Raw genomic sequence first — 18,287 nt, 5'->3', positions numbered from 1 at the left:
ATAATGCATCTATGTAGTCACACATCCTCTGACTCTCAGACCAAACCTACTTTTTTCCCTCGGTTATTTCACGGATGAACTCACAGTCTGCCTGTCACATGAGGACCCTAATGATAGTCATTTTCAGAAAGAATTTTTCTGGCCCTTCATGAGATTGGCCCACTCACTCTCCATCACGTCCTTAGACCTGGCCTTCTCCACAGCATGCGCCTCTGAGATGGGGCCCTCACTTTAGGGGAGGATATATTTGATGGAGTTTTCCAGGTTCAACTCATACCTCCTGTTTACCTACCACATTGTTATGACCCCTCTTAGATGTTCTGCCTGACTCTGACTGTGGAGTTTGCGGATTTTTCAGCTGGTTTTGCTAAAAATGTGATTTGTGGGTATGGTTTTTATTGTGGTTTTATTGTTTGGAATGGATTCTAGGTTAAGTGAGAAAAACTCTGTTTCTGTGAAAACCAGGCTTGTTAACATTCAGAAACATTTCCCTACTGTTTTCTCTCTATAAAGATGACTGCATAAGAAAGCTCAGGGTGTGTGTTTACCTATCAACCAAGTTAATCTTCAAAAATAAAAATAAAGCACAGGCAGATTAGCATACTACTTTTCCATAAGCCCAGGCTGCTTCTCTTAGTGCTCAGAGACCTTCCACTTAACACCATGTTCTAGGACGAGGCTGTGTTATATAAATCCAAGCCCATCGAGTTTTATCTTTGGATGATTCAAAAGACTTGTCCATCATCATTCTTTGCTGCCATATTTCCCTTAACAATCTTTAAGATTACCCGCCTTGATGCTGAGGTCCTCCCGGAAGCTCTCAGAGTACACAAAGATATCATTGGCCCAGGCACAAAAACGTAAGCTTAACGGTTTTAGGTGTGCCCTTTTTTAAAAAAGGAAAATGTCTTCATTGGGAAATTAAATTATTAATCTAATAAATCTCTAGGTATTTTAAATCAACATCCCGCCTGCTTATTTTCTAAGCAAAATGTGTATATTTAATTAATAGTAGATCTTCATGCCGTAATGACACCATAGCCATGTTAACTAGGGAAAGATATAGAACCTTGAGACCTAATAAATGAGACTAGCCCTCACACCTATCGTGGAACACATGCTTTACATTATTTTGCTGGTAGCAATTATGCTAAATTGCCATTTCACCACAGCCTGCCAATTTCAGAGCTCTTTCATTTAGTCATTCAAAAAAAATATTTATTAAATGCCTACAATTGTCAGTCTCTGTGTAAATGCAAAGAATACAAAGATGATCAGAAATAGGCATGATTTCTATTCTCTCGCTCCTTATTGTCAGCGAGAAGAAAACATTACTCAGACCAATCACACAAATAAATTTAAATGTAGTATTACCATGGTAGGGACTACTATTGAATTATGGTGGGAGCTCTTCCCTGCGTGTGATCAGAGCTGTTTCTTTCTTCATTGATACTACGCTAAATATCTTGCACCTAATATCAGACTGCTGGGTCCCTGAACCCAAAATGTTTATTCCTTGCCTTCTCTCCATGAATGCCTCATACTTGCCCTATTAGGCCTCCCTGCTAGCGGTTCTCAACTTGTGAGTCTCGACCCACAGATTGAGAACCGCTGCTGTAGAGCCTAAGACCATAGGAAAACACAGATATTTACATTATGATTCATTAACAGTAACAAAATTACAGTTATGAAGTAGCAACGAAAATAATTTTATGACTCGGAGTCACCACAACATGAGGAATTATATTAAAGGGTCGTGGCATTAGAAAGGTTGAGAATCACTGCCTTAGATGAAGTCAAAAGATAGGTAAAATGGAAGGAGAACCAGTTAGAAGACTAAGGTAGTATTCCAGGTGAAAGAAAATGGACAAAGATGGTGGCATGATATTGAAGCAAGTGAATGGTTTCCAGAGATCACAAATCTACAGAACTGGGTTTTATGGAAGGTGAAGGACGTGTTCAGAATGATACCTATCTTTCTGACTTGCTCAAAGATGGTTTTTCATTCACTGAAGTAGGGAACACTAGAAGAGGTATAGTGAGGACATGGGGGTGGGGGGGGGGCGGGAAGAGAGATGAGAAGACAATTTGACTTTAAGTGCTTTGAGGAATCTGAGTGAAGTTGTCAAGTAGCTGGAGTTCATGTGGGAGATATGGAATGAAATGTAAATCTCTGAGTCATCTGCATGAAAGAGGTTTTCCTAGAATTTACATGTCTCTTCACCGTGCTTTTTCTTCTACACTTTCCAATTTGAGAATCATTTTCTTTGATAGAGAAAATGGTGAAGTTTGAAAGTCTGGTGTTTTGTCCTCCTTTTTCCTCCTCTGCATTGCTCCTCCTCCTGCTGCTCTTCCTTCCCTTCCTCCTCCTTCATCATCATCTGTTCACATTCCCATACACCATCTGGACCAAGCCCTGGGATTGTCCTTGTTCTTCTGTGTTCCAATTCATATATTTTTAAATGGCCTTTTTTTTCTGTTCATAGTGGGTTTTTTTTATTCCTTTTTTAAAAAATTCAAAAACTTCATTTTATTCTGTGCTTTAGCTCTTTGGTAAAATTCTTGTATATGCTCCTCGTTTACCTGTATTCTTTTTTATTGTGAACTCATCTCTCAAGTTTGAATCGAAGTCCTTTAATTTGAACACTTCAAAACTCTCCTTGTACAATTCTTTGGCCAATTTAAAAGTATTCTTTTATTCTCATCGCAATCATTTCATATTGTATCATCAGAATTAAGGTTTGTGATCCCACTTTCCCTCTTGAATAATCTGCCCTTTTATGTTATCTAATCAAAAACAAGTATCCCCCTATTCTCATTCTTCTCCTTTCCTTTTTCTTCTATTTTTCTGCCTCTTCTTTTTTTTTTTTTTTCTCCTCCTTTTCCTCTTTCTATTATTCTCTCTGTTTTTAGAGTTTTGTCTTATTGAAATTTAGGCATAATTATGTCCTGGCCGGTGTAGCTAAGCAGTTAGAGCATCAGCCTGCACACCGAAAGATTGCAGGTTCAATTCCCCATCAAGGGCATGTCCCTGGGTTGTAGGTTTGAGCCCTGGTTCTAGTTGAGGTACTTGTGGGGTATATGTGTCTCTCTCATATTGATGTTTCTCTCTCCTCCCCCTTTCTCCCTCCCTTTCATTCTCTCTAAAATAAAAATAATCAATGATGCCGAAACCAGTTTGGCTCTGTGAATAGAGCATCGACCAGCGGACTGAAGGGTCCCGGATTTGATTCCCGTCAAGGGCATGTACCTTGGTTGCCGGCACGTCCCCAGTAGAGGGTGTGCAAGATGCAGCTGATTGATGACTCTCTCTCATCAATGTTTCTAACTCTCTATCTCTCTCCCTTCCTCTCTGTAAAAAATCAACAACAATATATTTTAAAAATAAATAAGTAAAAATAATCAATGGAAAAAATGTCATTAAGTGAGGATTAACAAAACAAACAAAACAAAACAAAAAAGAAAGAAAGAAAGAAAGAAAGAAAATTAGCCATGACTAAACACTAGCATAATGGTTCTCTAGGTATGTTCACAGCTGATGAGTCCTCAAGGATTTTCCAGGTTTGGGATTGTCCCTACTCTTTTCTAATGCTCCCCATCTACTTTCTACAGAATTTATAATATAAAATTATTATAATTACAAACATAGCATGACAATCTTTTTTTAAAAAATAATAATTTTGTTAATATCTTTATTAAGATATAGTTTAAAAACCATTAAATTTACTTATTTAAAGTATACAATTCAATGGTTTCAGTACATTCACAGAGTGTGCAACCATCAATCTAAGAACAGTTTCATCACTCCAAAAAGAAACATTCACTTCCCAGTACTCCTACCACAAACCCAGGAAAACCACTAATTAATCTACTTACTGTCTCCATAGATTATCCATATTATGGACATTTAATATAAATGGAATCATATATGTGATCTTTTGTGACTAGCTTTTTTCAAACAGCACATTGTCTTCAAGATTTATTCATGTTATAGCATATATTGATACTTAGTTTATTTTTAATGTCAAATAATAGTCCACTCTCTGGGTAGAATACATTTTTAATCATTCATCAATTGAAAGAAATTAGGGTTTTTCCCCTACTTTTTGGCTATTATGAATAATAGTTCTATAAACATTTGTGTACAAATTATTGTGTGGGTACATGTTTTCATTTCTCCAGATATATACCTAAGAGTGGAGTTTCTGAGTCAGATGGTAACCCTATGTATATTATTTTGAGGCAACTCAACTAATTATTACTTTTTTTTAATTATATCTCACTAGAGGCCTGGTGCACAAAATTTGTGCACTTGGGGTGGGGAGGTCCCTCAGCCCTGCCAGTACCCTCTCACAGTCCAGGAGCCCTCAGGAGATGTCTGACTGACAGCTTAGTAAGTCCTCAAACTTTTTAAAGTGGGGGCCAGATCACGGTCCCTCAGAGAGCTGGAGGGCCGGACTATATGAACTACTAATTCCTACTGTAACACCTTGGCTGCGCTCACTGCCCAAAAAACCTGGCGGGCAGGATCAGACTCCCCTGGGGGCTGCATGTGGCCCGCGGGCCGTAGTTTGAAGACCCCTGGCTTAGACCTTCTGCCCTTAGCACTGCTGCAGAGGCAGGAGAGGCTCCCACCACCACTGCTGCACTGGCCAGTTGTGAGCCTAGCTCAGGGCTTCTGGCTGAGCGATGCTCCCCCTGTGGGAGCACACTGACCACCAGGGGGCAGCTCCTGCATTGAGCACCTGCCCCCTGGTGGTCAGTGCACATCATAGTGACTGGCCTTTCAGTTGATTTGCATATTAGCCTTTTATTATATAGGATTAGAGGCAGCCATAGTCTTATTAATTCAGGAGAGGGAAGTTCTAGGGTCTAGTTTGCACCGTGCCAAAGACAAGAAAGGTTTAAAAGTATTTGCTAAGTCACGTTGTCCTTGTCTATTGATAACTTAGGACTGGTCTTGCTGTGATTGCACAGTTTACTTGGTAAAGCTGGATTTAAAAAATGCTGCCTGCTCAAATTCAATGAACTGAAACACCTGGAGAGGAAGCTGCAACAGCTCTTTTGCCCATCTGGAAATGAGGCACACTTTAAGGAAACAAGATTTTTCTGGAGCACTTTTTACAGAAATCATTTGTTCAGAAGGAAAAAGTGTTTGCCAAAATCAACTCTAAAATGTGTTTATTTCATTTGAAGAAAATTAATTAATTATTAAAGAATATGACATTTTTTTCTACAAAGAGAATGTGCTGTCCAGAGAACAGATACTTATTGCTATAATATTTTACTTCCGGAGCCCTAAAGTCTCTCTCTTTATTAGCTTTCTGAATGTTGTATCCAATTTGTGTGCCTGTACACTTACCTTCAAATTTGTAAAATACATTTGTCATTCCATTGCTAGCAGACTATCACAGGTATTCTAAAAAATAAATAAATAAAAATAAAATAAAAAATAAATTTAAAAAAGCAGAGATTGCTTCCCTATGTGGATTCCTCCTTGACAAAACATACATTATCCACTTTATGTGAATCAATAGCCTAAGAATCCACTGAGATAATGAAAAAAATAGCAATGTAATTTTGCTGGGGTAGTGAGTATATAGGACACTGTTCTTGCAAATATTATGCAAAATTGCGTAGGCTTAAAAATTTGCACTAAGTATTCACCAACGTGATATTCTTCAGTGATAAGATTTGACTTCATTAGGTATCTTGATATGAATGAAATGTAAAGTTGCAAGTCTAGCATTGTGAGCCACAGCCAACCACTCCCTGCCTCCCAAGTTCTGTGTTTACTGCCTTACTCACTCACTTTGCATCGGCAAATCATAGAGAGAAGCTAAATGCTCTCAGCTGCACTATACCAAATCAACGCTGAGATGAATAATGAACTTAATTTTCCATAAAGACATTCTGTTTGGCATTTCAGCTAATAAGGTAAGCTAATGGCAATTCTGGGCTATGGGAAAGAAAATAGTCTCGTTGTGCTTGATTTCTGTGCTAATCCATAATTCTTCCTTTAATATGCTGCAGTTAATTTCATGTTTCACTATGTCTGTGAATGTGGGATGGACAATTTTATGAAGAGTACCCCTAATGCACCCTTTTCTTCTGATTAGGTTGCTTATGTATTAGAGGGGCAGAGGGAGAAATCCAGCCTTTTAGTAAGAATGTTATCTATATAATAATTTTTTACCGCCCATTGTGCAAAGTGAATTTAGCTAAACAGCAGAAAATTTAGATGCAGCAGAGTTAGACAAATGTATTTAAGCACTGCTTATTGAATATCTTTAGCATTTAGTATGACATATAAATTGATGTTGAATGTGCTCTAAAGAAAGCAGAATACATAAATCATGTTGGTTTCTGAGTCATTTCATTTCTAAGTACATGTTATTCTCAAGAAGGTAATATTTTCCGTTGCTAACATTATTCCAGCTTTAGATGGGTTTTATTTTTTTAAAGATTGTATTTCTAAAATAGAAGCATAACAGTAATATGAATTTAGGCTATTAGTGTCTTACTTACCAGGGCTGCAATGATTTTAGTTCATATGGAAAATGTACTAGTACTTGTATATTCACTGAAGTTCATGGAATTAAAAACCATGAGACTTTCGTATCTACTTTGGTTATGCTTTTTGTGATCAGTTTTCCAGCCTTTAACACAAGGATTTTTATTTTAGTCAGATTGGAGCATAAATCCCTGAAACAAGCAAAAGCTTAGCAAGATAGGGGGGAAATTACAATCTTTTCTGTAAGAATGAAAAAAAAATATGATCAAGATTTATGTTCTCTGGGCTCATTGCTGTGTCACCTGAAAATTAGAGACTCTATTCTCTCAAAGTAGGTGACCTCAAAAGGCATTTTCAGAAGGTCTATTCAAAAGCAGCCAAACTATGTGGAAATTTTGGAGAAATGGAAAGGAAATGTTTCTTCTATTCCTACTGCCAAACCTTCCCATTCTGTTTTCCTGAGTAGGGAGTGGGCTGTAGACACCTGATGTTTTTGTTTTGTGGCAATCTTTAAACATCACAGGCTTTTATAGAAATGAAAGAGTTTTTATGACCCACCCCCCTTTAAAGTGTCCACAGTGCCTGTGTTCCTTAAAAGTGTAAACAGGATGCTTGAGTACAAGTAGTTAGCTGCCACTAATGATTTAGTTCCACTTAAATATCATCCATCGTCCACCTATAAATTTGAGCATTTCTCTTGAAATGCCTCTAATATAGTACAACCATGTAAAGGAGGAGTGTGTCATTTTAGTCTACCACAGTTCATTTTTAAGAATACCAAGACAGCCCTGGATGGTTTGGCTCGGTGGATAGAGCGTCAGCCTGCAGACCAAAGGGTCCTAGGTTCGATTCCAGTCGAGGGCACATGCCCAGGGTTGTGGACTCGATTCCTAAAGGGGGGGAGGGGTGTGCAGGAGGTGGCCGATCAGTGATTCTCTCTCATCATTGATGTTTCTATCTCTCTCTTTCTCCCCTCCTCTCTGAAATCAATAAAAATATATATTTTTTTAAAAAAGAACACCAAGACAGACAGACATATGTTACCTGTTCTGATTTCAAGACTTTAAGATGTGTTCAATTCCATTCTCTGTTTATAGAACTCTGTTGGAAGTGCAATGTGGTGGGTTGGTTTTTATTTATAAAGTGTTCATTTTCTCTTCATCTTTCCCCCTTTCCCTCTCACACCTCTTTGCTCCAGTCCATCCTTGGCTGCCCCATGCACTCTTTTTCTCCCTTAAATTCTAATATTTTTTTTTCCCCCATTGCTGTACATCCCCTGGAATAAATTAACTGGAAAGCAAATTTTTGTAACCACCACTTTGTTTTCTTCTATTTTCTGTCCTTTATACAACACAAAATATTTTATACCAGCATGACATTTTATCCACTATGGCTACCTAAAACCAACCTGCTGATGTCAGTCTGCAAGGCTGTATGACCAGCTTCCCTCTCATGATTCTGTTGTCTACAATGGTCAACCCACTCATGCTCAAGATGATATGCAAAGCTGCCAAATGCAAGGCATGTGTTATTTATAGATTCACATGTTAACTCTCAGTGTTAATTAATGCAGAAAATCTAGAGGAAGCAGCACCCCCACCTTTCCTTCACACACCCACAGAGCAAAGACCACAGAGCAGCCATCAGCTGGGGACGGTGGTAACAGAGACAGTGGCATTGTTACAGATGGCCCGCCATCATAAGACGTTCCTGGCATGATGGCAAGGAGGCCCAAGCAGAAGGCAGCAAACAGATTTGTTCCCAAACACATGCAAAGCTCATTCTTGGGGACAATCAGAATTAAGTGGAGGAGGAGCAAAGATGAGGGAGGACTAAAATATCACTAGACTTGCTTATGGTTGCTAATGTTACCTCATGTAAGCTCACAGTCGGGAATGAAAGGATGTTTGCATTATGAAAACAAAGGTATTACTCAAAAGCTATCATGTCTAAAACTGGGCTTAGTATATTCCCCATGAGCCTCCTTATCCTGTTTCCTACCCCTGTAAATAGCATCCCTGCCTACACAGTTTTTTCAATCCCAAAACATGGGAAAACCTTGATTTTCCCTACCTCTATCTCACCTTCACATTTCCAAGGTAAACTCATAAAAGTCAGTTGGATGAATGGATGAGTGAAGAAATCACAAAGTCTTATAAATGTTATTTCTATTCACTTCTCTCCATTCTCTCTGCCACTATTCTAGTTACATTTCTCTGGTTTCTCACCTTGATTTTTCTAGATACCTCCAAGTGGTCTTCCTGCCTCTGGTTTGCCCTTACTCCAGTCCATTCTGAGTCCTATAGCCCCAAAATGTTTCTAAAATACAGATGAAAATCACCAAACCTAGTGCATATAAGTCATCAGTGATTCCTCCTTACTCAGGGGATAGAGTCCAAACCCCTTAACATGATTTACAGGGTATGACATAGGTGGAGACTTTTCCTCCACAGCCTCATTTCCTAGCACTCCCCCTGTTTAATCTTCATTTCAGCCCTACTGATTGCCTTCTCACTTTCTCAAAGGTGCCATGTTCTCCTGCCCAGGGCATTTGCATGAGCTGCTGTCTCCTTTGTTTCTTCCATCCATCTATCCAAAATTCTTCTCTCCCCTGCTTAAACCCTTTACAACCTTCAAGCCTCCTCTGAGATGGCACTTCCTCCAAGGAGCCCTCTTTGGCCAGGTTTGAGTTCAGTACCCGCTCCCTATATGTTTTCCAAGCATCCATGATTTCTTTATCATGCTTCTTCTATTTATAGTATTATCTATTGTATTTCACTAACCTACCAATTCCATGAAGGAACATATCCAGTCTCTTATCCAAAGTTAGTAGCCATATAGAATTCATTCAAATTCTATATGAATGCGTGAATAGATACTTGGGCTCCATAACAAGCTTTATTATCTTTTATTTTGGTGGTGTTGCAGAAACTGAACTCAATGATTCTTTGTTATTTATTCCTGCAAAGTACTGTGATAAAGCGGTTCATCTGTTCCTATCATCCATGCTGTCATCTTGTTCCTATTCCTATTTTATAAATGAGACACCTGAGGCTCGAATTGCCACCAGTCATGTGCCCCTTGGTCTGCTTAATTCCAGGGGCCATCTCTTTATATTCTCCATATGGGCCACTGCTTCCTAAGAATGAGAGGAAATTTTCATCCTAAAAAATGAACAGTGGATTGTAAAAAAAAAAAATCCTTAATTTGTCACTGCCTACCTATTCATTTGCTTTTTGACCTCCAATGGTCTGCCCTGGGTGTGCTTTTCCTTTATTGTTAATCTGAAAGTGCCTTTCTTTGTTCCGTATTCTTTATCCTCCAGCTTTCTTCTATAGCCCCTATGTCTCCGGGAGTTTTCTGCTTTTCTTGCTCTCTCCGCAGTGCAAGTAGCTGGGCCTCACATTTCTGTTTCATTTCCATTGTCCTTTTCAACACGATTTTCCCAGTCCTGCTCTATGATTACTCTTTCCACGGTGCTTTTGCCTGAGCTCAGTGAGCCCTTAATGTTCGCCAGCCATAGTCTGATGGCAGACCACTTAGGGGGCTCCCATTGGTCTTTCATCGGGGAAGCAAATTGCTACTTGTTACTACCCAGGCACTTAATGAGCAGTGCTCTCTGTGGGAGAAATATCTGGAAGTACAGCTAGAGAAGGGAAATGTACAATTTCTGGAAAATGTTCCATTTTGTGTTGATTGAGATAGTCTTCAGGTCCTAGTGATGCAAACCAATACACCTTGCACACAGTCTCAGAATGTGAGAGGCAGTACAGCCTTGTGTGAGGAGCGAAGGCTTCTGAGTTGACAGACATTTGGTTTGGATCCTGTTTCTACCATTTCTCTGTCTATGTGACCTTGACCAAATCAAGTAACCTTTCTGCACCTCCATTGCTTCACCTGTAAAACAGAGATAATTATGGTGCCTATCTCATTAAATGATGCCTGGCACACAGTAGGTACCCAGCTACCTATAATGTGTTGGTGGTTGTGGTATGTGGAAAGTGGCCCAGAATATGCCCATACCCTGATCCAGGAAATAACCAATGTTACCTTACATGGCAAATGTGGCTTTGCAGATGTGACTAAGTTAACAATTTTTGGATGAGGACATTTTCCTGGATTATCTGATCAGGCATGAATGTCATCACAAGTGTTCTTATAAAGAGGAGGCAGAGAGAGACTTGGTCCCAGAAGAAGGCCATGTGACCATAAGAGCAGAGAGGTTTGAAGAGGCCGTGCTGCTGGCTTTGTGATGGAGGAAGGGAAGGAATGCATCTCTAGAGATGGAAAAGACAAGGACATGGGTTCTCCGTAGAGCTTCCAGAGGGAGCTCAGCCCTTCCCAAACCTTGGTTCTAGCTCAGTGAGCTGATTTTGGACTTCTAGCCTCCAGAACTGTGAGAGAATAAATGAGTTATGTTTAGCCACTAAGTTTGATCATTTGATATGGCAGCCATGGGAAGCTAATACTGTGGTGACACTTTGGGAAATGAAAGATAACTCTGGGAGAGACATGACAAAGGTTGACGTGTTGGGCAGAGAAGCCCTGTAAGTGTACAATGTGCACCCAGAGGCACGGTTGGAGGGATCACAATGTCAGTGTCGTGGGTCAGAGGAAGTGCAGAAGGAGGAGGTAAAAGGGTGAAGCCATGTGTGGAGATTTTAAACATCAGAAGTGAGGTCTTGTGGGGAAGGGAGGAGATAAATAGTGACTGAGGGTAGGATGTGACAGTGCATGGTGGCTGAGCAGATGGTGAATATTCTGTTCAGGAAAGACAGAGCAGTTAAGAAGAAAGGCTAGTTCGGGTAATTTCCCTGGGCAACCAGGCTTGCTGAGAAAGGGAGGAAACATGGATTTAGAAAATACGACCTGTGTCCCAGAAACAAAAGCAGCCATGCCTATTGCTTTCAGTGTCATATTATTTGGGGGTGGGGGGGGGGGAAGGGAGGGGAGGCAATACAATGAAAGGAATTCTGGAAAAGACATGTGCTTTAGATCTAGTCAAGACCATTAGCAGGAAACTGAGAGCCTTCAGCTTAATCTATTTCTAGCAGTACCCAGAGAGGCCTCCATCTGAAGGGAAGTCTGTTTCATTTCAACTCTCCGTGTATTGTACGTAATTTGTACCTCATACAGAACACATAGCACCATTTCACATGGCCATGCCTCCACATACACTATTTCCTCTCCCTCTTGCCCTGGGCCCAGCTGGCAAAGTATGCCCATCGTTCAAGTAGCTCGTCAATATGACCTCTTTGGACCACCTCCCATGCTAATTGCACTGTCTGGTATGTGTTTTCTAGCAATTTCCACAGTTGATTGTAATCACACTGGAGTGCTTGTTACTCCCTCCCTACCCCTTTACCCCCACTAATCTCACCGCTCCCTCCAATAGATGGAAAGATCCCAGAGGGCAAATGCAAGTCTACTGATACTTATATCTTCTGCTCCCACAGTGCTTGGCATATAAGAAGCAAATAAAAGTGAATGGATGGATGGGATGAATTGATTCATTGATCAAATCCTTTAGGGAGAGTTATCATGGGATAAAAAATAAAAAAAATAATGAAGTTCATGAACCCTAGATCAGTGTCCAAAGAAAGTAGTCCTTCCATCCTACTCTTCAAAAGCAAGAAATAATAAAAGAAAGAACTGTTTCATGCATGAAACAGGGATTAATTCCTTTATCATTTGTTGTTTGGTTCAAACTGCAACTCATTATCTGAGCTAGAATTTACAAACAACTTTTCTCCACGCCCAGATCTAATTTGTCATTTCTTTTATGACATGATTTTTTTTTTACCAAGGCAGCCTACAAAAGGAGAATAACAAAATACTATGTTAAATGATGCACACTAATTTATTTTCAAATATAATAAAACCACAGGTTGGTTTTTACCTATTGTATTGCACATTTGAGGGAAAATTTCCAAGGGTCATATTTTTTCTTTAAAAAGGGATACATATGCTCAATGCAATATTCATAAACAAAGGCTACTATTATAGTTTCATTACAAATATAAATAGTAAGAGCAGCAGTAAAACACATCCCATTCACAACTGAAACAAAATTACAGTAAAACCTCGCTATAATGGACTAATTCGGGCTAGGGGTATTCGTTAAAGCTGGGGAAGTCCATTATATAATAAAGTAGGTTCTCCAACTGTGTTTATTTTAAAAATTGATAAATTAGTTTACCTGTTTTTACTTATGTAAAACATGTAGACATGTTTGACTAATTAAAATTCAGTATGTATGAAAAGTTTAAATTCCCAGAAAAGCTTTCTATATGTTATTACTATAAATTTAAATTTATACTGAATAGGTCTAGTGAATGGGTGCATTCACCAGTCACCATGAGTAAACAAATGTAGCCAAAACCAACCGGTTTGGCTCAGTGGATAGAGCGTCGGCCTGCGAACTAGAAGGTCCCAGGTTCGATTCCGGTCAAGGGCATGTACGTTGGTTGTGGGCACATCCCTGGTAGGAAGTGTGCAGGAGGCAGCTGGTCGGTGTTTCTCTCTCATCGACATTTCTAACTCTCTATCCCTCTCCCTTCCTCTCTGTAAAAAAATCAATAAAATATTTTTAAAATTATAAAACAAATGTACACGGCTGGGGCATGGTTTAGCACACGTGGGAACATTGGCCAGCACCAGTCAGAACTCTTGCAGAAAGTCACACCGGCCACAACACAACCAATTACCCTGAGCCATGCCCTGTGATCACACCCTAATCATTCCCCAAACATTGTTCACAAGCGGTGATTCTTGGATTTCAATAGGAAGATTTTAGTTGTACATATGTAATATTTATTTATGTCGGTGAAATTACTACAGGTTTTTTCCCCCAACACATGGCCTATTCCGTAAAATGTTGTTAAAAATAACAGTTACAAAAAAAATAACCTGTTAACTTATTTGTAAGAAAATCTTGGTTTAAAAGCATTTAAAAATTAACAGGGTATTAATTTTCACATATGACATACAGGCTGGAAATTTTGCCCGTCCAATCCGAAGTCTGTTAAACCAAGGTCCACAAAATTGAGGGTTTACTATGATTAATATAATCATAGATATTGACCACATGGTCGAAATTCCTTTACAGAGCCACCTAGATTAGTGTTTGGCTAAACAACTGGGTACTCTAGCCTGGCCAGGTGGCCGTCTAAGCTAACCACTGCAGGTGGGAACTTGAGTGGTAGCCTCTGGGGTAGTGGTTGGGAGACTCTGGGCCGAACAGGGACACTGCAGCGCGAATTGTTACAAAGGTTCTCTTCAGCTGCGTTCTTTCTCCTAAGTTAGTTTGGGTCAAAGACCTCAGTGTAAATAGCAACTGTCTGACCAGCTGCCCAGGAGGCCGGCCCACAGCCATCCCAGCAGCGTGAGCCTCTGCTGTGCTGACTTGGACCTGCTGCCTTAACATGGTGCCTGGCCCGTCCCTGTAATGGACATGTTTTTAAGAGTGAGGAAATCAATTGTGAAAATTTTGCTTCTTGCTGACAAAGGAACAAAAAAACCTACAGTCACATGCAATGTCACATCACATGAAACAACTAGAAATTTCAGGAACCAATCATTTAAGCCCTTCTACATTCTAAAAGACCAATATTTCCATAATGACCTGCCTTAATAAAGCAAATAGAGAGCTAACCTGAAAAAAAATATTTACTCTAACATACTACTAATGTAACACATATCACATTATTTTAAAGCCAGTTGTTTACAAATCTGTCGCACCCAGCAATCTGTAAGCCCTTGAGGGAAGGGATGATGTCATTCATTTGGCAGAGACTGTGTCCTATTCATGCCTATGTTTCCAGTTACAAGGAGAGTCAAGTAAATAAAACAAAACTACTCACCAAATCTTTTGTTTTTATTGTCTAACGTTTTAAATATGTCTCCTTTTCCCAGATTGACACACCACCACCACCACCCTAGGCTAGCCATTTCCACCCCGGGCAAGCCCCCACCGCCCCAGAGTCTGTGTCCATTGGCTATGCTAATATGCATGCAAGTCCTTTGGTTGCTCTTTTAACACCCCCACCCCCACACTTCCACTGCCATTCGTCTCTGGATCTATTTTTGTTCATCAGATTATGTTGATCATTCTATCCCACAAATGAGTGAAACCATCTCACCAAATCTTTTACCACGTAGCCTGAGTTATACCTGACTTATTTATTAATCAATTCAGGATTTAGGAACCTTTAACCCTGGATCTTTCTTCACCAGTGGCAGGGGAGAAACATGGCAGCAGGTCCGGAAGGGCCCCTGTGCATGAAGGGGCTAGCGGGGTGTAATATCGTGGAGGTAGGTTTGAATGGTGGACACATAACCGGTATCTAGAGGAGAGCATTCCAAGATGGAAGAGGTTGGGAAATGCTCTCTATTGCACTGCTCCCTTAAAGTGTTGCCATCCATATTAGCATCTAAAGATTCCAGATGCCTGATTATATGGCTGAGTTTATCAGATTCAATTCCTTTTCTTCACATGTACATCTGTTCATTCACCTCATTTACAAATGAAGAAACTGATACCCAGAATGTAAATTGCATTTTACATGGCTCGTAAGCGGCAGAATTCAACTAGAAATCAGATCTTTCTCTTGGACCTGTGTGCTCTCAGCTTTATCATATTATAACTGTCTACCACTGAACTCAACAAAATAAAAACATGATTAATCTAGCCCTAGCTGGTTTGACTCAGGGGATAGAGCATGGGCCTGGAGACTGAAGGATCCTGGGTTTGATTCTGGTCAAGGGCGCATGCCTGAGTTGCAGGCTCGATCCCCAGTAGGGGGTGTGCAGGAGGCAGCCAATTAATGATTCTTTCTCATCATTAAAGTTTCTCTCTCTCTCTCTCTCTCTCTCTCTCTCTCTCTCTCTCTCTCTCTCTCTCTCTCTCTCTCTCTCTTCCTCCCTCCCTCCCTCTCCCTTCCTCTCTGATATAAATAAAAATAAGTTTTAAACATGATTAATCTGTATGAATAATTTTCACCCATTTGCAAACTCTTTTGATCTCCCTGTATGGAGATGTAGAAGACTAAATTGGAGGTTGGTTGGTTTCTCTGTGGAAAGGAAGAACCATAACAAAAACCCAGTCTTCAGGAATTTACACTTTGTGTCAAGCCTATGCCATTGCTTATTTCACTCAAAGAATCTGTGTTCATGAAGCATAGCACTAGATGCATGAGAGTGGCATTGACCTGTAGAATTAGGCATGTGTCACATGTTTTGCATTTTATATCATGAACCTAGACCATGCCAATCTTTCCCAGTAAAAGCAGTAATGAGGTAAGAATGTCTTATTCAAGGTAATAAATGATTATCTCTGGGTCCAAAGAACCTTCTATCACCAAAAACTGACTGGAATTCTTCAGTATTCTCTCTCATACACACATGAACACATATGCACGCTTCATATTCAATGTTTTCCCTATTACATTTTAAACTACCCAACGACAGTAACTATTTTTTTCATTTGAGAAAAAAAAAAAATTTGGCCTTTTTTTCTTTCTTTACCTTTTTGGTAATGAGTCAAAATGACCTGATTTGGGTTCTTCAAATATTCATACTTCCCAGTGACAAGGCTGCCTTCTGCAAGTCACAGCCACCTCACTGCGGCAGAGCGATTAGGCACTTCACTTCCCACTCAAGTTTGCAATGGTTTGTGCAGAGTAAAAATTCTGAATTAATAGACAAACATTCCACTAAATGCCCCTCCTAACATCCTACTGGACAAATAGGAATTACTTTCTTTTTCCCTGAGCTATATTTGGATAACATCCAGAACCAAATAAAAAACAAACTGTTTGGTGTCACAATGTCCAGAGGGAACATTTTTTTCATGAGACATATTTTTAAATAAAAATTTTTAAAAAATTAAGCAGCTTCCTAGCTTTTGTCCAAATCAGTCTAATGTCCCCGATAATACTGGGAGAAGTCTGGAGCATAGAGCATACGTTCTGGGGTAGGTAGGGCATTATGGGGTAGTTAGAGGCTGAAGGCTGGGGGGTGGGGGGGCATCTGAGTGCCCGCCCAACTGCCGCGGTAGAGGGCTAAGCCTAGCTTTCTTCCTTGTACTCCTATGAATCTGGCACCTCGGATTTCTTCTCTTCCACCCGAGATATTGCTACATGTAAATTTTGACCTGATTTCCATTGTAATAAATATACGGGCATAGAGGCAAAAGCAGTTCAGGAGCAATTGTCCCTACCTAGGATTTTTTTTTTTCCGGGTTGGCTTCTTGAACAAAAATCACTTAAGTAACAATTGATTTTTCTGCCCAGTTTTGCAGAAAGCATAATTTTCTTGAATTTTATGTGAAAGGAGAAGTACATTTATTCACTTTGTTTGGGTTTACAAGACAGCTTCCTTTTGTTCTCATGTTATGCAGACACCAAAAGGAGGTATAAAAAAATGTCTGGGAGGCATTTGGGCATCATAAAATATTTAAATCAGCAGTTTCTCCCACATGTGGTCAATAGAAATAGAGGGAAACTGAGGCATCTGATCTGATGGCCTTTGGAGAATTATCATAGCCTCGTGTAGGAGGATTCAATACGGATACAATTTTAATGTAAGGTACTTGAGAATGTAGATTTTCAAAACATAGAGTACCTCACTGAAAAAAAATTATGTTATTACATTAATTTAATTAATCATAAACAATTCACATTTTATTTTTTAAGAGGTTAATTATATAAAGAAAACATTTAGAGGCTAAATATATTAAAATAATATCTGCAATTTATTCAACTGATAAATTAGCATAAAGATTTACTTATTAGGTGACTCATTGCAATCCTCTTTGAGAAAGATAAAAATATGATACTGAAGTGTCCCTCAGTGTACTGTTAATATGCTAGTTCCTCCATCTGTGATGCTCAAACGTAAAGTGTGGTCTTCATGAAGGCAGGAATTTGGTTTTGTTCAGTTCTGCACCTTCAATGTCTGAAGTGGGCCTGACACATGGAAGGTGAGCATTAATCATTTGCTAACTGAATGAATAGTCCCATATAATAAAGCATTTCATAGATATTAGGAAGAAGGAGGTGGATCTATAAGCGCTGACATGCAAAGACCAACATATACTAAAGTAAAAGTGTCAAGTGCTAAACAATATTTATGCTTTAATACGAGTTAGTTAAAAAAGAAAATGTGCTCATATATGGATATATAGATATACACACATATATATGCATGAAATATCAGAAGGAAAATGTGAACGTGATAAGATGGTAGTTACCTAATTTAGGAAGTAAAAACTTGGAGAGCTGGCAGCAGGAGACTTCTACTTTGAACTCTATACCATTTAGAGTGTTTGTGGGGGGTTTTCCATCAATAACATATATAACTTTTATTAAAAAATTAATTCTGTGGAAAGCCACCAAACCCATTTTTATTTTTAAAAGATGACATCTGTGAGGGATCACAAGCCTACTGCCAGGATGGGTCTGTTTTTGAGAATTTGTGTTGTCTCTACAGGATCTCAGTCTCCATCACTGGCAGGAAAAACATAGGGGAGAAGTTATAGCTGGAAATTAGTGAATGTTGGGTAGGAGAATGAAAAAGTAGGATTTTTATTATTAAAGTCTTTTTCCCCCCATTTTTTCAGCTTGGGCTAGAATCTTATGTTCAAGGAAAACGTACATGTAACTGAATGCAAAAAAAAAAAACCATATGTTCTGAGTCAGTCGGCATCATTTATTTTCAATGAGATAAAACAGCTTATTTAAACTTTGAATTTTCCCATTGGGTTTAGACGATT

The 18,287-nt window shown here is 39.3% G+C and overlaps 1 protein-coding gene across 22 annotated transcripts in view; it reads left to right on the top strand.

The window, feature by feature from the left end:
* Positions 1-18,287, top strand: part of DLGAP1 (DLG associated protein 1) — a 573,475-nt gene that overhangs the window by 368,024 nt on the left and 187,164 nt on the right. For 2 of the 22 annotated variants that reach the window (XM_084888092.1, XM_084888089.1), the window contains exon 1: positions 4,916-5,937. The exons of the other annotated variants lie outside the window; for them this stretch is intronic. In XM_084888092.1, coding sequence (XP_084744218.1) covers positions 5,887-5,937 — 51 coding nt within the window. In that variant the 5' untranslated portion in view covers positions 4,916-5,886. Of the gene's footprint in view, positions 1-4,915; positions 5,938-18,287 lie in introns of those variants that run through there. 22 annotated transcript variants of the gene reach the window in all.

This window comes from Pipistrellus hanaki, assembly GCF_964339955.1.
Source record: "Pipistrellus hanaki genome assembly, chromosome: 6".
In the NCBI taxonomy this organism is placed as follows: Eukaryota; Metazoa; Chordata; class Mammalia; order Chiroptera; family Vespertilionidae; genus Pipistrellus; species Pipistrellus hanaki.
The sequence above is the reverse complement of the archived record's forward strand: the minus strand, read 5'-3'. Positions and strand labels throughout refer to the sequence as shown.